Source organism: Gymnogyps californianus, chromosome 3, assembly GCF_018139145.2.
Source record: "Gymnogyps californianus isolate 813 chromosome 3, ASM1813914v2, whole genome shotgun sequence".
Classification (NCBI taxonomy): domain Eukaryota; kingdom Metazoa; phylum Chordata; class Aves; order Accipitriformes; family Cathartidae; genus Gymnogyps; species Gymnogyps californianus.
Genome location: NC_059473.1, coordinates 12,370,837 through 12,386,361, shown reverse-complemented (window position 1 = coordinate 12,386,361; position 15,525 = coordinate 12,370,837). Strand labels below are relative to the sequence as shown.

The following is a 15,525-nucleotide window of genomic DNA, read 5'->3' as shown; positions in this document are numbered from 1 at the left end:
GGAAGGTGGGTGGGAGCAAGCCTCAGAAGGAAATAAATGATTGCACCTGGAAAAGTAAACTCCTCTTCTTTCTCCTTGAGCTAAAGTAAACGTGGGCGAGGGAGGGTGAAGAGCAAGTACCAAGAACAAGGGACTACTTAGGTCCTCTGAGAAGTCTCTTACGGTAAAGCAAACCTTCACCTTCCTCCGTTAAGGGCTTCCAGGACAACAGCTGGAGCAAAAAGCGCCGCCCCGCCGTGAGGAGGCGCGGGGTGACCCCGGGCAGCCGCCCGCCATGCCACCATGGACGCCGCCGTCCGCGCCCGGGGACCCCCGGGGGAGAGCCTCGGCCGGCAGGTAGGCCGGAAAAGCGGTTTCCCCCTTATTTCTCCTTACCGCTGCGATTTATTTTTTCATTCAGCCGCCGCGCCCGCCGCGGGTGGCAGCCTGCCGTAAAGCGCGCGGCCCGGCGGAGAGGGGGCTGCCGTAAAGCGCCGCAAAAAGTCGCACGTCCCGCTCGCCGCACACGCACACCCCGCGGCTCGTACCCTGTCCCCCGACCCCCCCCCTCCGCCCGCCCGCCAGTCTGTCGGGACGGCGGATGGCGCCGGCGGCGGGAGGCCGCTCGCTCCCGCGGGCAGGGCCGCAGCGCGCGTAGGGGCCGCGGGCAGGCGCCACCCCACACCATGCTGGCCGCTGCTTGGCTGGGCAGGGATTTCTGGGGGCTCCTACGCGGCGCGGGGCGGAGGCGGCCGGGCGGCGGCGCAAGGCCTCTGGCCAGCCGACCCGGGGCGGCGGCGGAGGGGCGCGGCGGAGGGGCGGGCGGCCGCCGCCATGGCAACAGCGGCGTCTTCTGCCTGGCGGCGGGCGCGGGGGCTCTGGCGGGGCCGCGCGCGGCGCCCGCCCTGCGGCAACACCAGCGGCTGCTGCGCGAGCACCAACGGCTGCTGCGCGCGCCCGGCGCCGCCTGGCGCCTCCTCAGCGGCGGGGCCGGGCCGCGGCGGGCGGGGAGCGGCGGAGCCGCGCCGCCGGAGCCCCCCCGGGAGCGGCGTGTGGCGGGGCGCTACGCTGAGCCGGTACGTGACCCGGGGGGTGCGGTGTGGGGGTGCGGCGGGCCCGGGCGTGGGGTGCGGCGCGGCGCGGCCGTCGCTTTGTCGCCTTCGTCGGTGCGCGGAGCTGCCTGGCGCGCTCCACCGCTGCCCGCCGCTGGCGGGCCGGGGCGAGGCGGTGCAGCCCGAGGGGGAGCACTTGTTACCGCGTAACGCGGCGAAAGTCACGCTGCCTGCTGGAAACAGGTGTCGCGCCCAAACTTGGATCCAAACAGGGGCTTTTTGGGTTTCTCGGTGGCGGCGTAATCTCCTTTCGAAGGCTGAGTTAATGTTTAGTCGTTAGAGGCCGTGTCTGTGTGTCTTGCGCAAACAGCAGGTTGCTTCCAAGAACTTACTAGGCTTTCTGGCTAGTTCAACTTAAAGTGTGTGTTTGTCTTGATTAATTCTGTTACATGCCAAGTTAGGGTTTGCCTTCCTGGCCTGAAGTTTTTGCTTTCTTGCTTTACAGTATGAAAACCCCTGGACGATCCCAAATATACTGTCAATGGCAAGAATGGGTTTGGCGCCAGTTTTAGGCTATTTGATTGTTGAAGAAAATTTCAATGTTGCACTAGGTGTCTTTGTTTTGGCTGGCATAACGGATTTGGTATGTTTACATCAGTTTGGAAATACTTTGGGGATAGCATGGGTTACAGTGATCCCATTGACGTGCGTTGAAATTTAGGCTCCAATGTAGAATGGAAATGAATAAAACAGATTAGTTTTTATATTCGTTGCTTTCTGGAAATGCTATATACATCCTTTGCGACATTGCGAAGGGAGCTCACAGATGCCCGAAGGGGGCTCAGCGCTGGTGGAGCAAAGGGGATATCAGGGTTCCCTGACCAGCCCCAGGTGGGCATTGTCCGGTCAGTGCTTATGCATCTAGTGGTCTGTTACCATGTGCAGGTGTACCCAGTGCACCCATCATAACAGCAATCGTGTGAATTTTAGAACATCAGTTACCTTTTTTGCTCCCCCCCCCCCTTTTTTTTTTCCTTAAAATAATGAGAATTGAATATGTTCAGAGGCTTCCAGAATCTGGAATGTAATGTGAAAAAAGCATGATACAAATATCAGCTAACAGGTATCATATTTCACCTTAACTATCATCAAACTAGCTGTATTATGTGATGTCGTTCGTGAAATATCTCTGTAACAGTAGCATATGTAAGCTATTTTTATTCTTAGTTTTCTAACAGAGAAACATTGAACTTTGTTTTTCCTAGTTGGATGGATTTATTGCACGAAACTGGGCTAATCAGAAATCAGCTTTGGGAAGTGCTCTTGATCCTCTGGCTGATAAAATTCTCATCAGTGTGCTCTATGTAAGCCTAACTTGTGCAAATCTTATCCCAGGTGAGAAAACTTCAATTGCATGTACTATGTAAGGTAAAGAAGCTAATTTTGTGTGTAGTAATAATTCTTGTGTTTGTGGAAGGAAAACTGTATATTGCTGGGAACTCTTGCTTTGTCAGTTGCACTTTGCTATTTGCTCCTGTTAAATACTTAAAAAACACCCCCCCACCCCCCCAATAGACCTCACAGAAAGCATGTGCTGTCATATACAAAAACAGCTAGCGTATACTGCCATTTTCAAATATATTTTCATTAAAGCAATAATAGTAGCTATATAAAAAATTTTCTGATAGACTGGATTGTTTTAAGACTTCAGATTAAACCCTTTCAGAAGTCATGTTAAAAATCTTCAGTCGTGCATAAAACTTGTTCAGAAGTATTTGAGAGTGGTTATTTCTTCTTGCTTCATATTTTGTGCTCTTTTGGTTTTGTTTTGTTTTTAATCATGGACGTGATTTTTCAGTAGATCCTGTTGGCTTGGTTTTTCAGTTTCACTTACTTCCATGATTATTCTGAGGGATGTAGCGCTCATTGCTGCTGTTTTTTATGTGCGATACAAAACTCTTTCTCCACCGGTAAGTGCATAGCATTAAAATTGTATGAACATGTAATCATTTTATTTTGATTAAATTTCTGTGTTTTTACAAGTATAAAAAAATGAATAAGCCTTTAACAAAGTTGTAACCAAGAGATTTTCATCTCGAGACTTGATGGTTGCTCAAAACTTGGGTGGATAGCCTAAGATTTAATGCTGTGCTTGTTCTTTTGCCAGACAGATTTGTAAGCAGAACAGTATTTCATAAAATAGGTTTCATAAAGATGAGTCAGAGCTGCTGATAATTTTTTTCCCTGTGTATGATGTGTAATAAATCATATAAGAGTGGTAGCAATATAATTCTTTAGTGTTACAATTGACTTCTGCATCATGTGAAGAGCTATATCAAATCGAATATACTAGAATTGCCTTTTTTTTTTTTCTTTTTTCTCCCCCAACAGAGGACACTCAGTAGGTATTTTAACCCCTGTTATGCTACTGCCCAATTAAAACCAACATTCATTAGCAAGGTAAGAGTAGTAACTCGTTACAAAAGATAACTCCTCAGTACTTGGGGTAGTGTGTAGTTTGGAGGGAGGGGGCTGTTTACTACTACTGCTGAGTGCAGTTTCAAAATAGTGCTAGCTAATTTGGAGGCAACTTAAATCCTGAAAGATTTTCAACTATACTCTGTCAGAGCACATGCTAGTCTCAAGTGTGTAAGATGCTTCATTAGAAGAGGCTTCTAAATAAATTTTCTGTATATAAACTAAAACCAGTAATAAAAGTGTGTATTGGTATTCCTTGCATAGTACATGTCTTCATTTTGGTCACATTTCCTATTTTGCTTTTATCAGATGAATACAGCGGTTCAGCTAATTTTGGTGGCAGCTTCTTTAGCAGCTCCTGTTTTCAATTATGTGGACAGCATATATCTGCAGACATTATGGTAACTTATCTCTCCACTTCTTTTCAGATAATTTAATGTACTCCTAAAGAAACTGGTAATTGAGATTAATCTAACTGTGTGGAACAAAAAAACCTGTGCCCAGATGATGTAATAGACCCATATGCCTGAATTTTTACACATTTATTCTTAACTGACACAGGAGCTAGATATTTATTGGTACTTAATTTACTATACGAGCAAAAAGTAGTCAAATGAAACTAGTTAAGATCCAGGAATAATAGCTAAGAAACAAGTCTTCAGACTAGAAGGTGTATACAGATGTATACTTGTACACAGGCAAAGTGTAAATTCAGATTAATAGAAAAGAAGGGAGTGGGCAGAAAGGCTGTATGGATTCTTTATTTATTCATGCTGTAAGTGTCCTTGAAAAAGCAACCTTGATATCAGTAAAAATAGACAGGAAGTATTTTCTTATTTTTGTTTTATACTGTACCTGCTATCTTGAAGTCCAGGTTTCTGTAGCCTCTTTCAAAAGCACCTGAAGAAATCGGTGATTCCTGCTAGACTGTAGGAAGGAAGGAAGGGGAGGGATCGAATGAAAACAGGCATGCAGGAGCATACCTCCTTAAATAATAGCTGTTCCTTTCACTGCTATCATTGGAGATCTGAACTGTATCTGTATCTGAATCTGAATTGTAGCTGGCCGCAGGAGTTACAAGTGCAGTTATTTCTCCTGAGCCAGTTAGGTAAGAGTTCAGAACAAAGAGGCCAAACAGCAGATAGCAGAATTACTTAGTGACTTAGTTTAAAGCAGTAGAAAATCCGGTGTTACTTGTCTTTTAGAAAAAAACCAACCAAACAAACCCCAAAGCTTTTAAGGAACTAGGAACCTTGATCTTAACAGTCAATGTGGTTTTTCATCCTGTTGGAAAGCCAAATCCAGAATTCCATCTGTGAAAGACACTTCCCTTACTGCTTGTCTGGGACTCTGAGAGAGTTACCGTGTTGTGAGTAATGGAGAAATGCTGGGTGCATATGCGGGTCCTCTATAAACACTCTCAAAAATTACCTGGATGAGTCTGGCAGTGTGTCCAGGGAGGGCAGCGGTAAAGGAGGGGCAGGACTGTAGCGGTGGCTCACACCTGAATGGTGTCAGCCTTTGACACGGAGGAGCGCTGCTAATTTAGAAATATATATGGTTATTACCCAGCGCCTGGGAAGGGAACAAAAGAGGCTGAAGCTGAAACTTATGCTTTAGCTTTGGAACTTGGTAAAATGATAAGTTCAAGTCTTGTATGATTTGAATGCTCCCCATCCATACTACCAAGGGATACTTTCTCGCATCAGTCAGTTTTCAAGCTGGTAAAAATGATACAGGGTACAAATACTGAAACAGATCTTTTATCTTCCCTTCTCTAAAACATGTGCTAATATGGTAAAAATTTGGCCTAGTATGCAATTAAACTGAAGCATGCTACTTAGCGCTGGATGGCAGTTCCTTTGTTTATCTAACCCTCCACTTAGCGCTGAATTTCAGCATATAAACTGTAAACTGCATTTCTGTAGGACATAGTCCTTGACTGTGTAGAGAAAAATAGGGAAGATGCTTAAAAATAACACTTATTATTGTACTTAGACTCAAATGACTTACAGGAACTGTTTTCCCCAAAGGTGCATCACAGCTTTCACAACGGTAGCATCTGCGTACAGCTATTACCACTATGGCCGAAAAACGGTTCAGGTGATAAATAACAAATGAAGTATTCCTGAAAGGACCGGGTCTTGGCAGCATGGTGTGCTGTACTGCCGGAGATGGTTGTAATGCAACTGAGTTTTGGATCAAGAACTCTTGTTTTTCTGCTTAAACCACAGCATCGCAATGAAGTGAAGTTTTGAACATGTACTGTGTATATATAGAGAGACTTTTCAATGTATTTTTAATTTGTTTAAAAATAAGGTTGTTTACAAAAACAAATAAATAATATTCTTAAAGACACAGGTTACTGGTTGCTGCCATGTGCATTCTGAATAATTTTATACTGTTTTTGAAGTCAAAATACGCACTTTTCACCAGCTTTTTTGCCATCTTCATGCAAGGCACTGAGTAAGCTGAGATCTGAGAAGAAAAAGCAATTACAAGAACAAATTCGTCTTTGTACCTCAACCTAAGTCAGTAAACCAGTATGGCTCATTAGGACCTAATGACGTAGGTCAGCGTGTAGCAGAAGAAAGCATGTCATCGAGGAACAGTATCTTCAGAAATTTAAACTGGAGTGATAGAAATTTTACTTCATATTCCGTGGTGATACGGATAAGCCATGAAGAGTTACTACCCTGCTCCCTTTTCTTTTTAAATACGAGCAACGGTGAACTGTACTCATCAGAGAAGAGTTTTGAGTCTCAGAAGGGTCAGCTGGGCAGTGAAGAGTCTGTACCCAAATGGAGTTAAGTTTCTCGTACTATATATTCGTTTCTAGAGATTGAAAGAAACTCCTGTATCTCCAGATTCTTTAAAGCTTCTAAAGATGCTGTTTAATCTAAATACCATTGGCGAAAAAGGACATTTTAAATATTGTCCAAATGAATGGAGAGAGTGGAAGAAACTTTTAGATGCACGTACTGTTAATTCTTCCTGTACCTCTAGCTTCAAGAGGTGTACGCTGTGATCCCCCTCAGGCAAGGACAGTTTGCACGTGTTCTTTGCCTCTTCTCTACTTACAAAAAGATGCAGAATAAAGAACTGGGCAGAACAGATCATGTTGATCATAAACTTATGTTTTATATTTTTGAGCAATGTGAAGTTTCTCGTATGTCATAAAAGAGAGTGCAGCTATAAAGGGCTTAAATAATTGAAACCGGGTGGTAAATGATACCACTGTATTATTAGCAGAAGGAAAGTTGCTGTAGACATCTCTTTTGAGAGCACGCAGTCTCTTTTGTGACTGCATATGCTTGTAAATACAAAGCATTTTAATATTTTTTTTATATTTAAACTTGTATAGAATGGTGCACAGAGAAAACACTTGATTTTTATTAGTACCTTTTTCTTAACTGTCCCCATGCTTTGTGGTCTACCCTGCATCTCACACTGAAGGGACAGAGAGCAAAGCCTGTGGAAGTTTCCTTAAAATACCTGAGTATTTAGTAAAATGGAGTACTTTTGAAGAAACAGTTTAGAAGGCAGAAATTTATCGTACCCAGTCAGGTCACTCCTGTTTGGTTCTGGTTAATGGGATTGGGGTTTGGTTGGGGGTTTTGGGATTGGGGTGGGTTGGTTTTTTTCTTTTTTTAATCACAGATACCTTTGAAACGCTGCATGAAATCGTCAGGGAACGGAAGAATGCTGGTCAGCGAAGGCTCCGCGTTGGTGCGTGTCATTACACTTGTCATTGCCCGTGTTGGTAATAAGTTAAATGTACAGTCGCTCGGTGGTTACGTGCCTACATATTTGTGTTAAATAAAATTCGCCTGGATGGTAGAGCCGCTGCTTTTTCCACTTACGTGTTGGGTACTTGATAGTTACGATTAGCTTGCTAAGAGCACAGTCCATCTCGCCCCCGTGAGAAAACTCGGTACGCGCGTGGGCGCCTGCCATCGCCGGCGGCGCAGCCCCCCGGGTAGCGGCGTGGGCCGGGGCGGGCGCGGCGTGGAGTGGAGTGTCCCCGCGCGGCCGCCGTACTGGTAGCCGCGGGCGGGGCGGGTGTGGCGGTGGCTCCGCCCTGTCCACAATGGCGGCGCCGGAGCAGCCGCCGCCGCCCGAGGGCTCTAAGCCGCTGAGCGCCCTCCTCAGCGGCATCGCCCAGGCCGCCTACTACGGCAACGCGGACATCACGGAGGAGCTGCTGCGCGGGCAGCTCTACCCCGAGGCGGCGCCGGAGGAGTTCCGCGCCCTGCGCGCCAAGATGGGCGGCCTCCTCCAGGTACGGGCCGGAGTGGGGCCCGGGGGACGGGGCTCTGGGGGGAAGGAAGGGGGGCCTACGCTGGGGGAAGCCGTTTCATCGGCCTCCCTGCCTCTGGGTGTCTGGCGTCCCCCTCCACACAAAGACGAGCGTCTTCCTCCCTGGTGGGGCTCTGGCGGCAGCCGGGGCTGTGTGGGTGCTGCCGCGGGGGTGATACCGGCCGCCTTCAGCGTGGGGCTGAGCTGTACCGGGCGCTTCTGGTACAGGCCTGGCGGCAGGACAAGGCCTTGAGCGCAGCCCTGCCCTGCCGTGTCCGGGAGGGTAAAAGCAGCCGGCGTAGCCTTTGGCTTCATCCCTTGCCGTGCATCGCGTGGTGAACACCCGGCTCGGCGGAGAGCCGAGGCCCGGGCGGAGGTCGGGCTCTCCTTTCGCGTCTCCTCCGAAGCAGGAGCCCGTCAGGCCAGTGCGCTGTGAAGGGTAAAAGACGGCTCTTGGGTTTTATGCTCGTGGAAATAAGTACCGCTACTTGAGAACTTTCTGAGAAGAGCTACTGTTCAGAATACAGGTTTCTTACAAGAAAATTGTGTTCCGGGAAAAGCATCACCAATTAGCAAGCAAGCTATTTTAAATAGCAGACAGCTTTTGCTTTATGTGTAAGAGAGGAGAAGGTATGTTTCTCTGGAATGGATTTTTTTTGCTCTCCGTTCAGAGAAAAAAGCGTAGGGTAGTTTCCGGCAGCTCGGTGTGGCACAGGGAGTCTCCAGGTGCCAAATAGTTGGATGGCCGCTGCCACCTGGTGGTTAAATCCACGGCTGTTCCGCAGGATTTATAAACTTGGTCGGTAGTTTTTGGTACACTCATGTGAGGAAAAAATTTAACTAAATGCAGTAGCATAGTTTTGGCTGGATAATTTTTCATGCCCAAACGCCCATATTTAGCAGTGAGCTTTTTATGTTGCCTTTTTCCCTTTCTAAAGCGTCCTTTTTTTATGTACAAGTAAAGCTGCAACATGTTTGCCTGCTATGCTTTCCCTGTCACTACACGTTATTTTTACTGCATGCTATTTGTATTGCTGCAGATCATCAATCTGTTTTTCAACACAACATCTTTTAAATTACTGTTCTCTAAAGAATCCTTGGGATTACCTTGTGTTAGTCTGTATGATGAAAAAAAGTCAGAAATTTTAAAAGGAATTGGCTTTATTTGCTTTTATCTGTGTTCTTATTTGTTACAAGGTCAAAAGTAAGTGTGTATGTGCTTTTTAAAAGAAAAATTACTGTAAAATGTCCTCTTTTTTTCCCCCTCTATATTGCTGCTTCTGTATCAGGAGTCAGTAGGTTAGTGCAAACATGCATGTTAGCCCAGTAGATGAACAGTTAACTGCTGCTTTAAATGACCGAATCATTAAGTGCGGTGTCACCAGATGCGGCTTAGTCTCTCATAATTACGCTGTGTCCACAATGCTGTTAGCAGCAGCCTCCCTTGTTGTGGATCAGGTAAGGAACTGCATGTCTGAAACATACCAATTCAGTTTGATACTTCTTTATTGTTGCTCATGCCTGAAGACAACCACCTTGGTGGGCAGAGCAGTCAGATCTGCCACGTGTTCTGCAAGATGCAGTATGCCAGTTGGGAAGTATGTTATTGCCAAAATGAGGGGTCTTGCCTCTTTCGCCCCATCCGCTGTCACTTCTTCTTACCTTTTGACAACTACAGTGCTTTCTGGACTGCTCTGTGAGCTAACGGTTTTCTGTCAGATTATTGAATAACTCAAAGGGAGGAAGACAAAGAGAATTACTGCAAAGTTCCTGAGTTTAAATTGTCTCATGACAAAGATCTGATGAGCATCAGAGAAGATTAAAGGAGACGGTTGGGACTACATAGCCAGGAGTGAAGGGGAGTGGGAAGCAAGATGCGCTCTTTCTTCAGTAGCAAGCTATTTTGCTGGTATACTGAAGTAAACTGAAATCGATGGCTGTTGATATACTGAGCAGTGAACTAGAGTTTCTCAGAATTGGGCACACTGCCTGTTCTCTGCTCTGTCTCATGAGGTGATGGTGACCCGTATATCAGAGCTCAGGAACCAAAGCCCAGTGAGGATCAGTGGCTGAATCCATGGCTAAAAGCCAGAAAGTTGTGAGTTCTACCTGACAGTATCACTGAAAAAAAAGATGGCTTTCTGCTGTATCATATTCTTTTAGAAAAAGAAACTAATACTCCTTACATTCTTCCCCTCTCCCCGTGTATGCTGGCTGATATTTCAACACTTTGCTGTAGATTCCTGTTCAATTCTTAATTCGCTTTTTGATTTTATTTTTAAAATTAGTTTCCTCTCTAAATCTGCCTGAGCCAAATTTTACTGTGGTACCCATTCTCCCCTGTTCTGATAGTAATTTTTCAGACTGATGGTTATACTCTTTCTTTTTTTTTTCCCTCACCTGTTTTTCTTGGTGCTTTTTTCTGAGGTGCTTTTGACTTACCTCTGAGAGATGTGGCAGATAACACAAGAAACACAAGTAGTATTTTTCTAGTTATTTCAATGCAGTACTGCAGTATAGTAACTTTAGATAAATGATAACTTCATATGAATAATCTCCAAACTCCATGTAGGCTTTGTTTTTCTATTTGCAGAAATAGGTAGCTCTTTAGCCATCACTGAAATATGACAGCTGCTCAGCCAATATGATGTGTTTGAGGCCAGAAGAAAAGGCAGTGCCACATCCAGAGGAAATAGCTCGAGAAACTTAGGTAGGCAAATGCAGTTGACAGATTTGGAATTTGATGAGGATGCTGGCACTCATTTTCTGCTTTTATGAAGGGTCTGTTGTTTCTTTAATGATCAGATTCATATGATGCCCTGAAAAGCCTGGAATGAAAGCTGAATCAAAGATTGATTCTTGCAGGACTTAAGACTCTCTGGTTTTGTCTGTGGGGTTTTTTTTCTTTCCCTCTCAAATACAAATCTTCTTCAAGCACTGTTGAGATGTCATATTCTGGACATAATGTTAATTCAGGCCCCAGAAAACACAGATTATTAAAATTATTGGATATTTACCCATTGTTGTAACATAGGCATATAGCTTAGGAGGATGGCAATATGTTGGGGAGAGGATATTACTTCCCCCGTGTGCTGCTTTAAGAACCAAAACTGGTAACAACTGTGGTCTTTGAGGTCACGCCTTCCAACGTAAATTGGCATCTCACTGTTATCAGGTGTGTCTCATGGTCTTCATGGCCACCACTCTTCTCATCTCCTTGTGGATAAAATTCCTGGGAAAGTTCAACAGACTATTTAAAGTTGGAAGTTTTGAGCTAAGCAATACACAAGCTACTTTGTACAGACACAACTTCCTGTTGAGTATGCATGGATTTTGGGGTGCTTATTTCTAGTGAGTGACTGAAGGAAGTAACATCAAAGTTCTGTGGGTACTTTCAGGACCTCTGTTCTAGAGAACCCTAAAAAATCCCTTGGCTTTCTGGTCATTTTGAGGGCCCTCTCTCTTTCACACTTCCCAATGTGGGGGGGAAAGGTTGGTATTAGGGTTGTGCTTTGGAAGTAAGGAGGCTTAAACTTATTTTCCCCTTCCTCCATCTACCTAGTGGGAAAACCCATTGTCCTAGCTATTATTTGTCATACCTCCTTTTCAGTTCTCACAGCTAGCCTACAAATCTCTGCCTCTTGCATAAACTGACTAGTCTGAAGCCATCATACAGAGATATGGTATGAGCTGTTTCGTTTTGTTTGAACGATGTGGCAGGGGGAGAGCGGCAGAGGGAGGGTGAAGAGAAAGTTGTCTTGGCCCTTCAAGTTGCTTAACTAAATCTTCAAGCAGCTGAGAACCGCAAAGCATATGCCTGGAACACTTTTAGTATCTCTGTGAATGTAAATATGGGTTTTTTTGGTGTTATATTGTATTTGCTGCTAACAGCAAACTTCAAAAGTGTTCCTCTGTGCTTATAACATCTTAGTCTTTGGACACACATCTTGGATGCTGGTGTCTCCACAGCACCTGAAGGAGCAAGCTCCACTTGAAGATCAGTGTTGTCCCTTCCTTGTCAATTGTCACATGAATTTCTGAGGAAATCTATTCCAGTCTTGATATTTAATTCTTTATGAAAAATCTGCATGATGAAAATGTTAACAGTAATGCTTGTGTTATCTTTTTGTGGTTTTTTTTTTTTTTTCCTTCCTCCTCTGGGTGGTGGAGGAAGGGGAGCAAACAGCAGAATAGCAACAGAAAGGCAGAGTACTTGTTTATGCAGCCATTTCCCTTGTGTGCAGTGGTCTGCATCTGAAGTTCAGAAGAAGGCAGGTACCATATATGTCTCCATTGATGATAATACCTAATTGCACCAAATATATTCTTTCGGGAGGTGGCCGTGCTGTTTATTTTCAAATACCTCATTTAGAAGCCCAGATCCTTTGTATGGTCAATATGGAAAAGATTAGATGTCTTATACTGTCTTCTGTTGACTTTATAGGGAGTGTAAGCACCTAAATTGGGTGGGATTAATAATGCCTCATTCCTGTCTCTTGAGGATTTTTTTTCTCTGACTCCTATCTTCTTGATGGTTAGAAGCAGAGAGATTCATTGCCCTTGTGACTTAATTGCTGTAGTACTTCATGTCTTCTAAGTAGTAGTCATAGATCTGTACCATAAATCAACCACTTGCTTGTATTAGAGCTGAGTATAAATAAGGTGAAGGACTTTCCTGTACCCTCCTGCATTCCACCTGTGCAGAGCATGGCACCTGTGAAAAGTATGGTAATGAATAGGGGCCGCAAAAGCGTAGCATATTTACTGCAGCAATAAGCATTTAAATGTTTCTTTTCCCCTGGTTTGTGTATAGAGTAGTCCTGGTTTTGTATTTATAAAAGATGTTGTTATGATCTACTTACAGCTGTTTCCGTTCCTGCCCATAGGTCTGCTGAATGTGCATGAATGTGCAATCATCTGACCTCTTTCTAAAAGGCCGAATTTATTTTGTAGAGAAATCATGTTACCTTATTAAATTTACTTTTTAAAAAATCTCATTTCTTTTCTTGTGTGCAATATCCTGGACGGTAGAACAAAGCCCTAGGAAGGCTGGCCCTGGAGAACTGTACCATTTCAATGTTCTTCTGTCAATTGTTTTTTTACACTCTGCCTTCACGCTTCCCAGCCTCCTATCCCATAAGGTTGCAAAACATTGAGAAACTGGGGGAGATCAGCTTTTGCAAATTCTCACCCCCAGCTTTTTTGGTTTTCAAAGACTTCTTCATCCTGATTAAAATACTAAATTTGTCTCCTCCTTACATAAGTTTAATTTACTGTATTAGTTCCACTGGTAATAGCGAGTTACATCTGGAGTAATTCCACTGTTTTCCTTTTGGTGGCAGTAGGCTATTGGATTTATTGAACGTGATCATTTGCTGCTGTGTTGGAAGTGTCCTGGTTTGCTCTTCTGCTTCAGAACAAACTGTACGTTGGCTAAATGACAATAAAAATTTCAGCATGAGGAGTCTAAATATTTTATTATATTTGACTTATAAGTATTTATTTTCACAAATACTGAGGGTGTCACCATCTGTAATAAAAATACTGGTATGTCATTGGTAAAATATTAATCAGACTCTACATAAGTAATATGTGAGACCAAGAGCTTGATATCCAACATAAAAGATGCACCCAAACTCTATGTATACACTTTATAAGATTCACTAGCCCTCTTCCATCGGTGGTTTTCATTAGGAATCATGCTGATATTTCTACCAGATTTTTCTGATGACTGTGATGTTTAATTTCACTGTTTTTCAGCCAAGAGGCTGATGGTACCATGGTTATTTGGCTCTGCTGCGCCACTGGCATGCATGGTGTATGTAAGTCCTGTCTTGAAGCTATTTCTGTGTTGTGAAATGCCCAGCTATTTCTAGTGATTACTTTTCTTCGTGCCTTCAGAGAAAATCTGTTGAATAAGAAACCTTTTGATCAAAATCTGATCTAAAGGCTTGTAGGGGAAAACTCGGTGCCACTAGTGGATAAAATCACTCGCTGTGTAAAATGCTCTGGAGTCGCACGAGCAAACTGCAGGTGCTTTGGAGGCTGCTTACTGTCGTTATCATGTGTTGTCCCTAAAGACTGTCACTCCCTGACTAGGGACTGCAGTCCTTTCCCTATGAAGTTGCTGCTCTTGCCTAGAGAGGGAGCATTACTGCCCCTGCTTGAGAAGGAAGAGACTATTTGATCTTCATAAAAGGGGTCTGCCCTTAGGTGAAAAGTCAGAGCAGAAAAACAGTCATAGGGTTCACTCAGTTGTGGAGGATACAGGCCTTTGCGTCTTCTTCAGCAGGATTTCTGCTGACAGCCACTGGTGGGAAATAAACGGCGACTTGCATTTTCTAATAAAGGAAGAAAGTTGTCATTCTTCCCTCTGCCCAGATACCTTGTGATTCCTCAAGTACGTGGGCTGAGTCATGAACTCCTGAGCGCTTTGCAGTTGTCCAAGCTTCTGCAAGGCTGAGAGGCAGAACAGCCTCGGTCTGAAGACAGATAAAATCATTTGGGAAGAGTTAATAGGAGAGACTGCTTGCTTTCTGCTATTTCGAATTGCAGTTGTGCCTGCATCTGCTAACTAAAAAGATAACTCAGTAAGCATGCTCATTCTTCTTCAGGTAAAAGGAAACAAGTTGCTTGTAAAGCAGTATCAACAAGTACTGTGACCATTTGAGGTGCTTTCTACCCAAATATGCATCCTACGTAGTGTTATACCTTTCACTCCAGCAAATGACTGTGCTTATTATGAATAATTGTATTTGTTATTGGGCTAGGCAAAAATATACTAACAATAACTTTGCACAGAATTTTGGGAGGGAGGGAATGTCTACAGTGTTATAATTGGACATACATGAGAAGGTGATTATTATCTCAATTGATGTTTGCCTGGAACAACTACATAACAATCCTAGTCTTTTTTTTAATTTAGCGAAACACCACTATTATATAGCTCGCTAATCTGAACACAGCTCGATTGCCACTTCTGCAGTGTCTGGTCTTGCAGCATACATTTTCTCTTCTCAGTATATAGACCTACAGTTATTGCTTCTTTTTTTGCCCTATTTCAGCATCGTCTTAGGAGGGTAGAAAATTGAATGTTTACTTGAACTAGCACATGCTGTATTGTGGTAATGAAAATGTTCATGAATACTGCCCCAAAGCATTCTTATTAGTGCTTCCAATATTAATTATTTTAGATTTTAGGTATGTGTATGTGCGGTCAGTTCAAATAAAGACTGGTGCAGCTGGCAGTTGTAGGAATAACATAAAGTGGAGGGGGGAAATTCTTCAAAAGAATGAACTGGAGAGGAGGGTTGGCTGCAGGATGTTACATGGTTGAAGAACGTTGACAGGAGCGGTAAGATCTGTGCTTCACTGCCTAGAGCAGCAATTTATTGCTTGCATGTGTCAGCTAGAAAGAACAACGTACCTGCATCGTTCTGGATTTTTTTAATACTCCTTTTTTTGTGATTTCTCCAGTTGCAAAACTTGGTGTTTGTGTTGTTAAAGCTTTTCATATTTGCAATACTGTTTTCATTGCTATTGTAATTACTGAAGAGATGTGTGGAAGGCGGTGTTATTGCTGGTAGCTGCAGGATGTGGAGGTGATGGTATTCAGCACTGTGAGCAGATCTGTACGAACTGAGCTGTCCTTTAAACAACGGGGTGTGAGCAAGGAATCCACACCTCCACATTACAAACCTCATAGTCTTCCTACTGC

At 44.0% G+C, this 15,525-nt stretch overlaps 2 protein-coding genes across 3 annotated transcripts in view; both read left to right on the top strand.

Annotated features, from left to right (window-relative positions):
- Positions 1 to 578: 578 nt before the first annotated feature.
- On the top strand, positions 579 to 5,880 carry CRLS1 (cardiolipin synthase 1). Of its 2 annotated transcripts, XM_050893837.1 has the most exons (8): positions 580 to 854; positions 915 to 1,055; positions 1,537 to 1,674; positions 2,297 to 2,426; positions 2,916 to 3,001; positions 3,423 to 3,491; positions 3,819 to 3,910; positions 5,543 to 5,880. In XM_050893837.1, the coding sequence occupies exons 1-8, from the start codon at positions 666 to 668 to the stop codon at positions 5,628 to 5,630; spliced, it is 933 nt and encodes a 310-aa protein (XP_050749794.1). In that variant the 5' UTR covers positions 580 to 665; the 3' UTR covers positions 5,631 to 5,880. The 2 variants fall into 2 exon arrangements, with proteins under 2 accessions (XP_050749792.1, XP_050749794.1); XM_050893835.1 differs by having other exon boundaries at positions 579 to 1,055.
- A 1,719-nt stretch (positions 5,881 to 7,599) lies between these two features.
- COMMD1 (copper metabolism domain containing 1) overlaps positions 7,600 to 15,525 on the top strand; it is a 79,683-nt gene continuing 71,757 nt past the window's right edge. The window contains exon 1 of the mRNA XM_050894150.1: positions 7,600 to 7,791. Within this exon, the coding sequence (XP_050750107.1) occupies positions 7,600 to 7,791 (192 nt within the window). The remainder of the gene's footprint in view (positions 7,792 to 15,525) is intronic.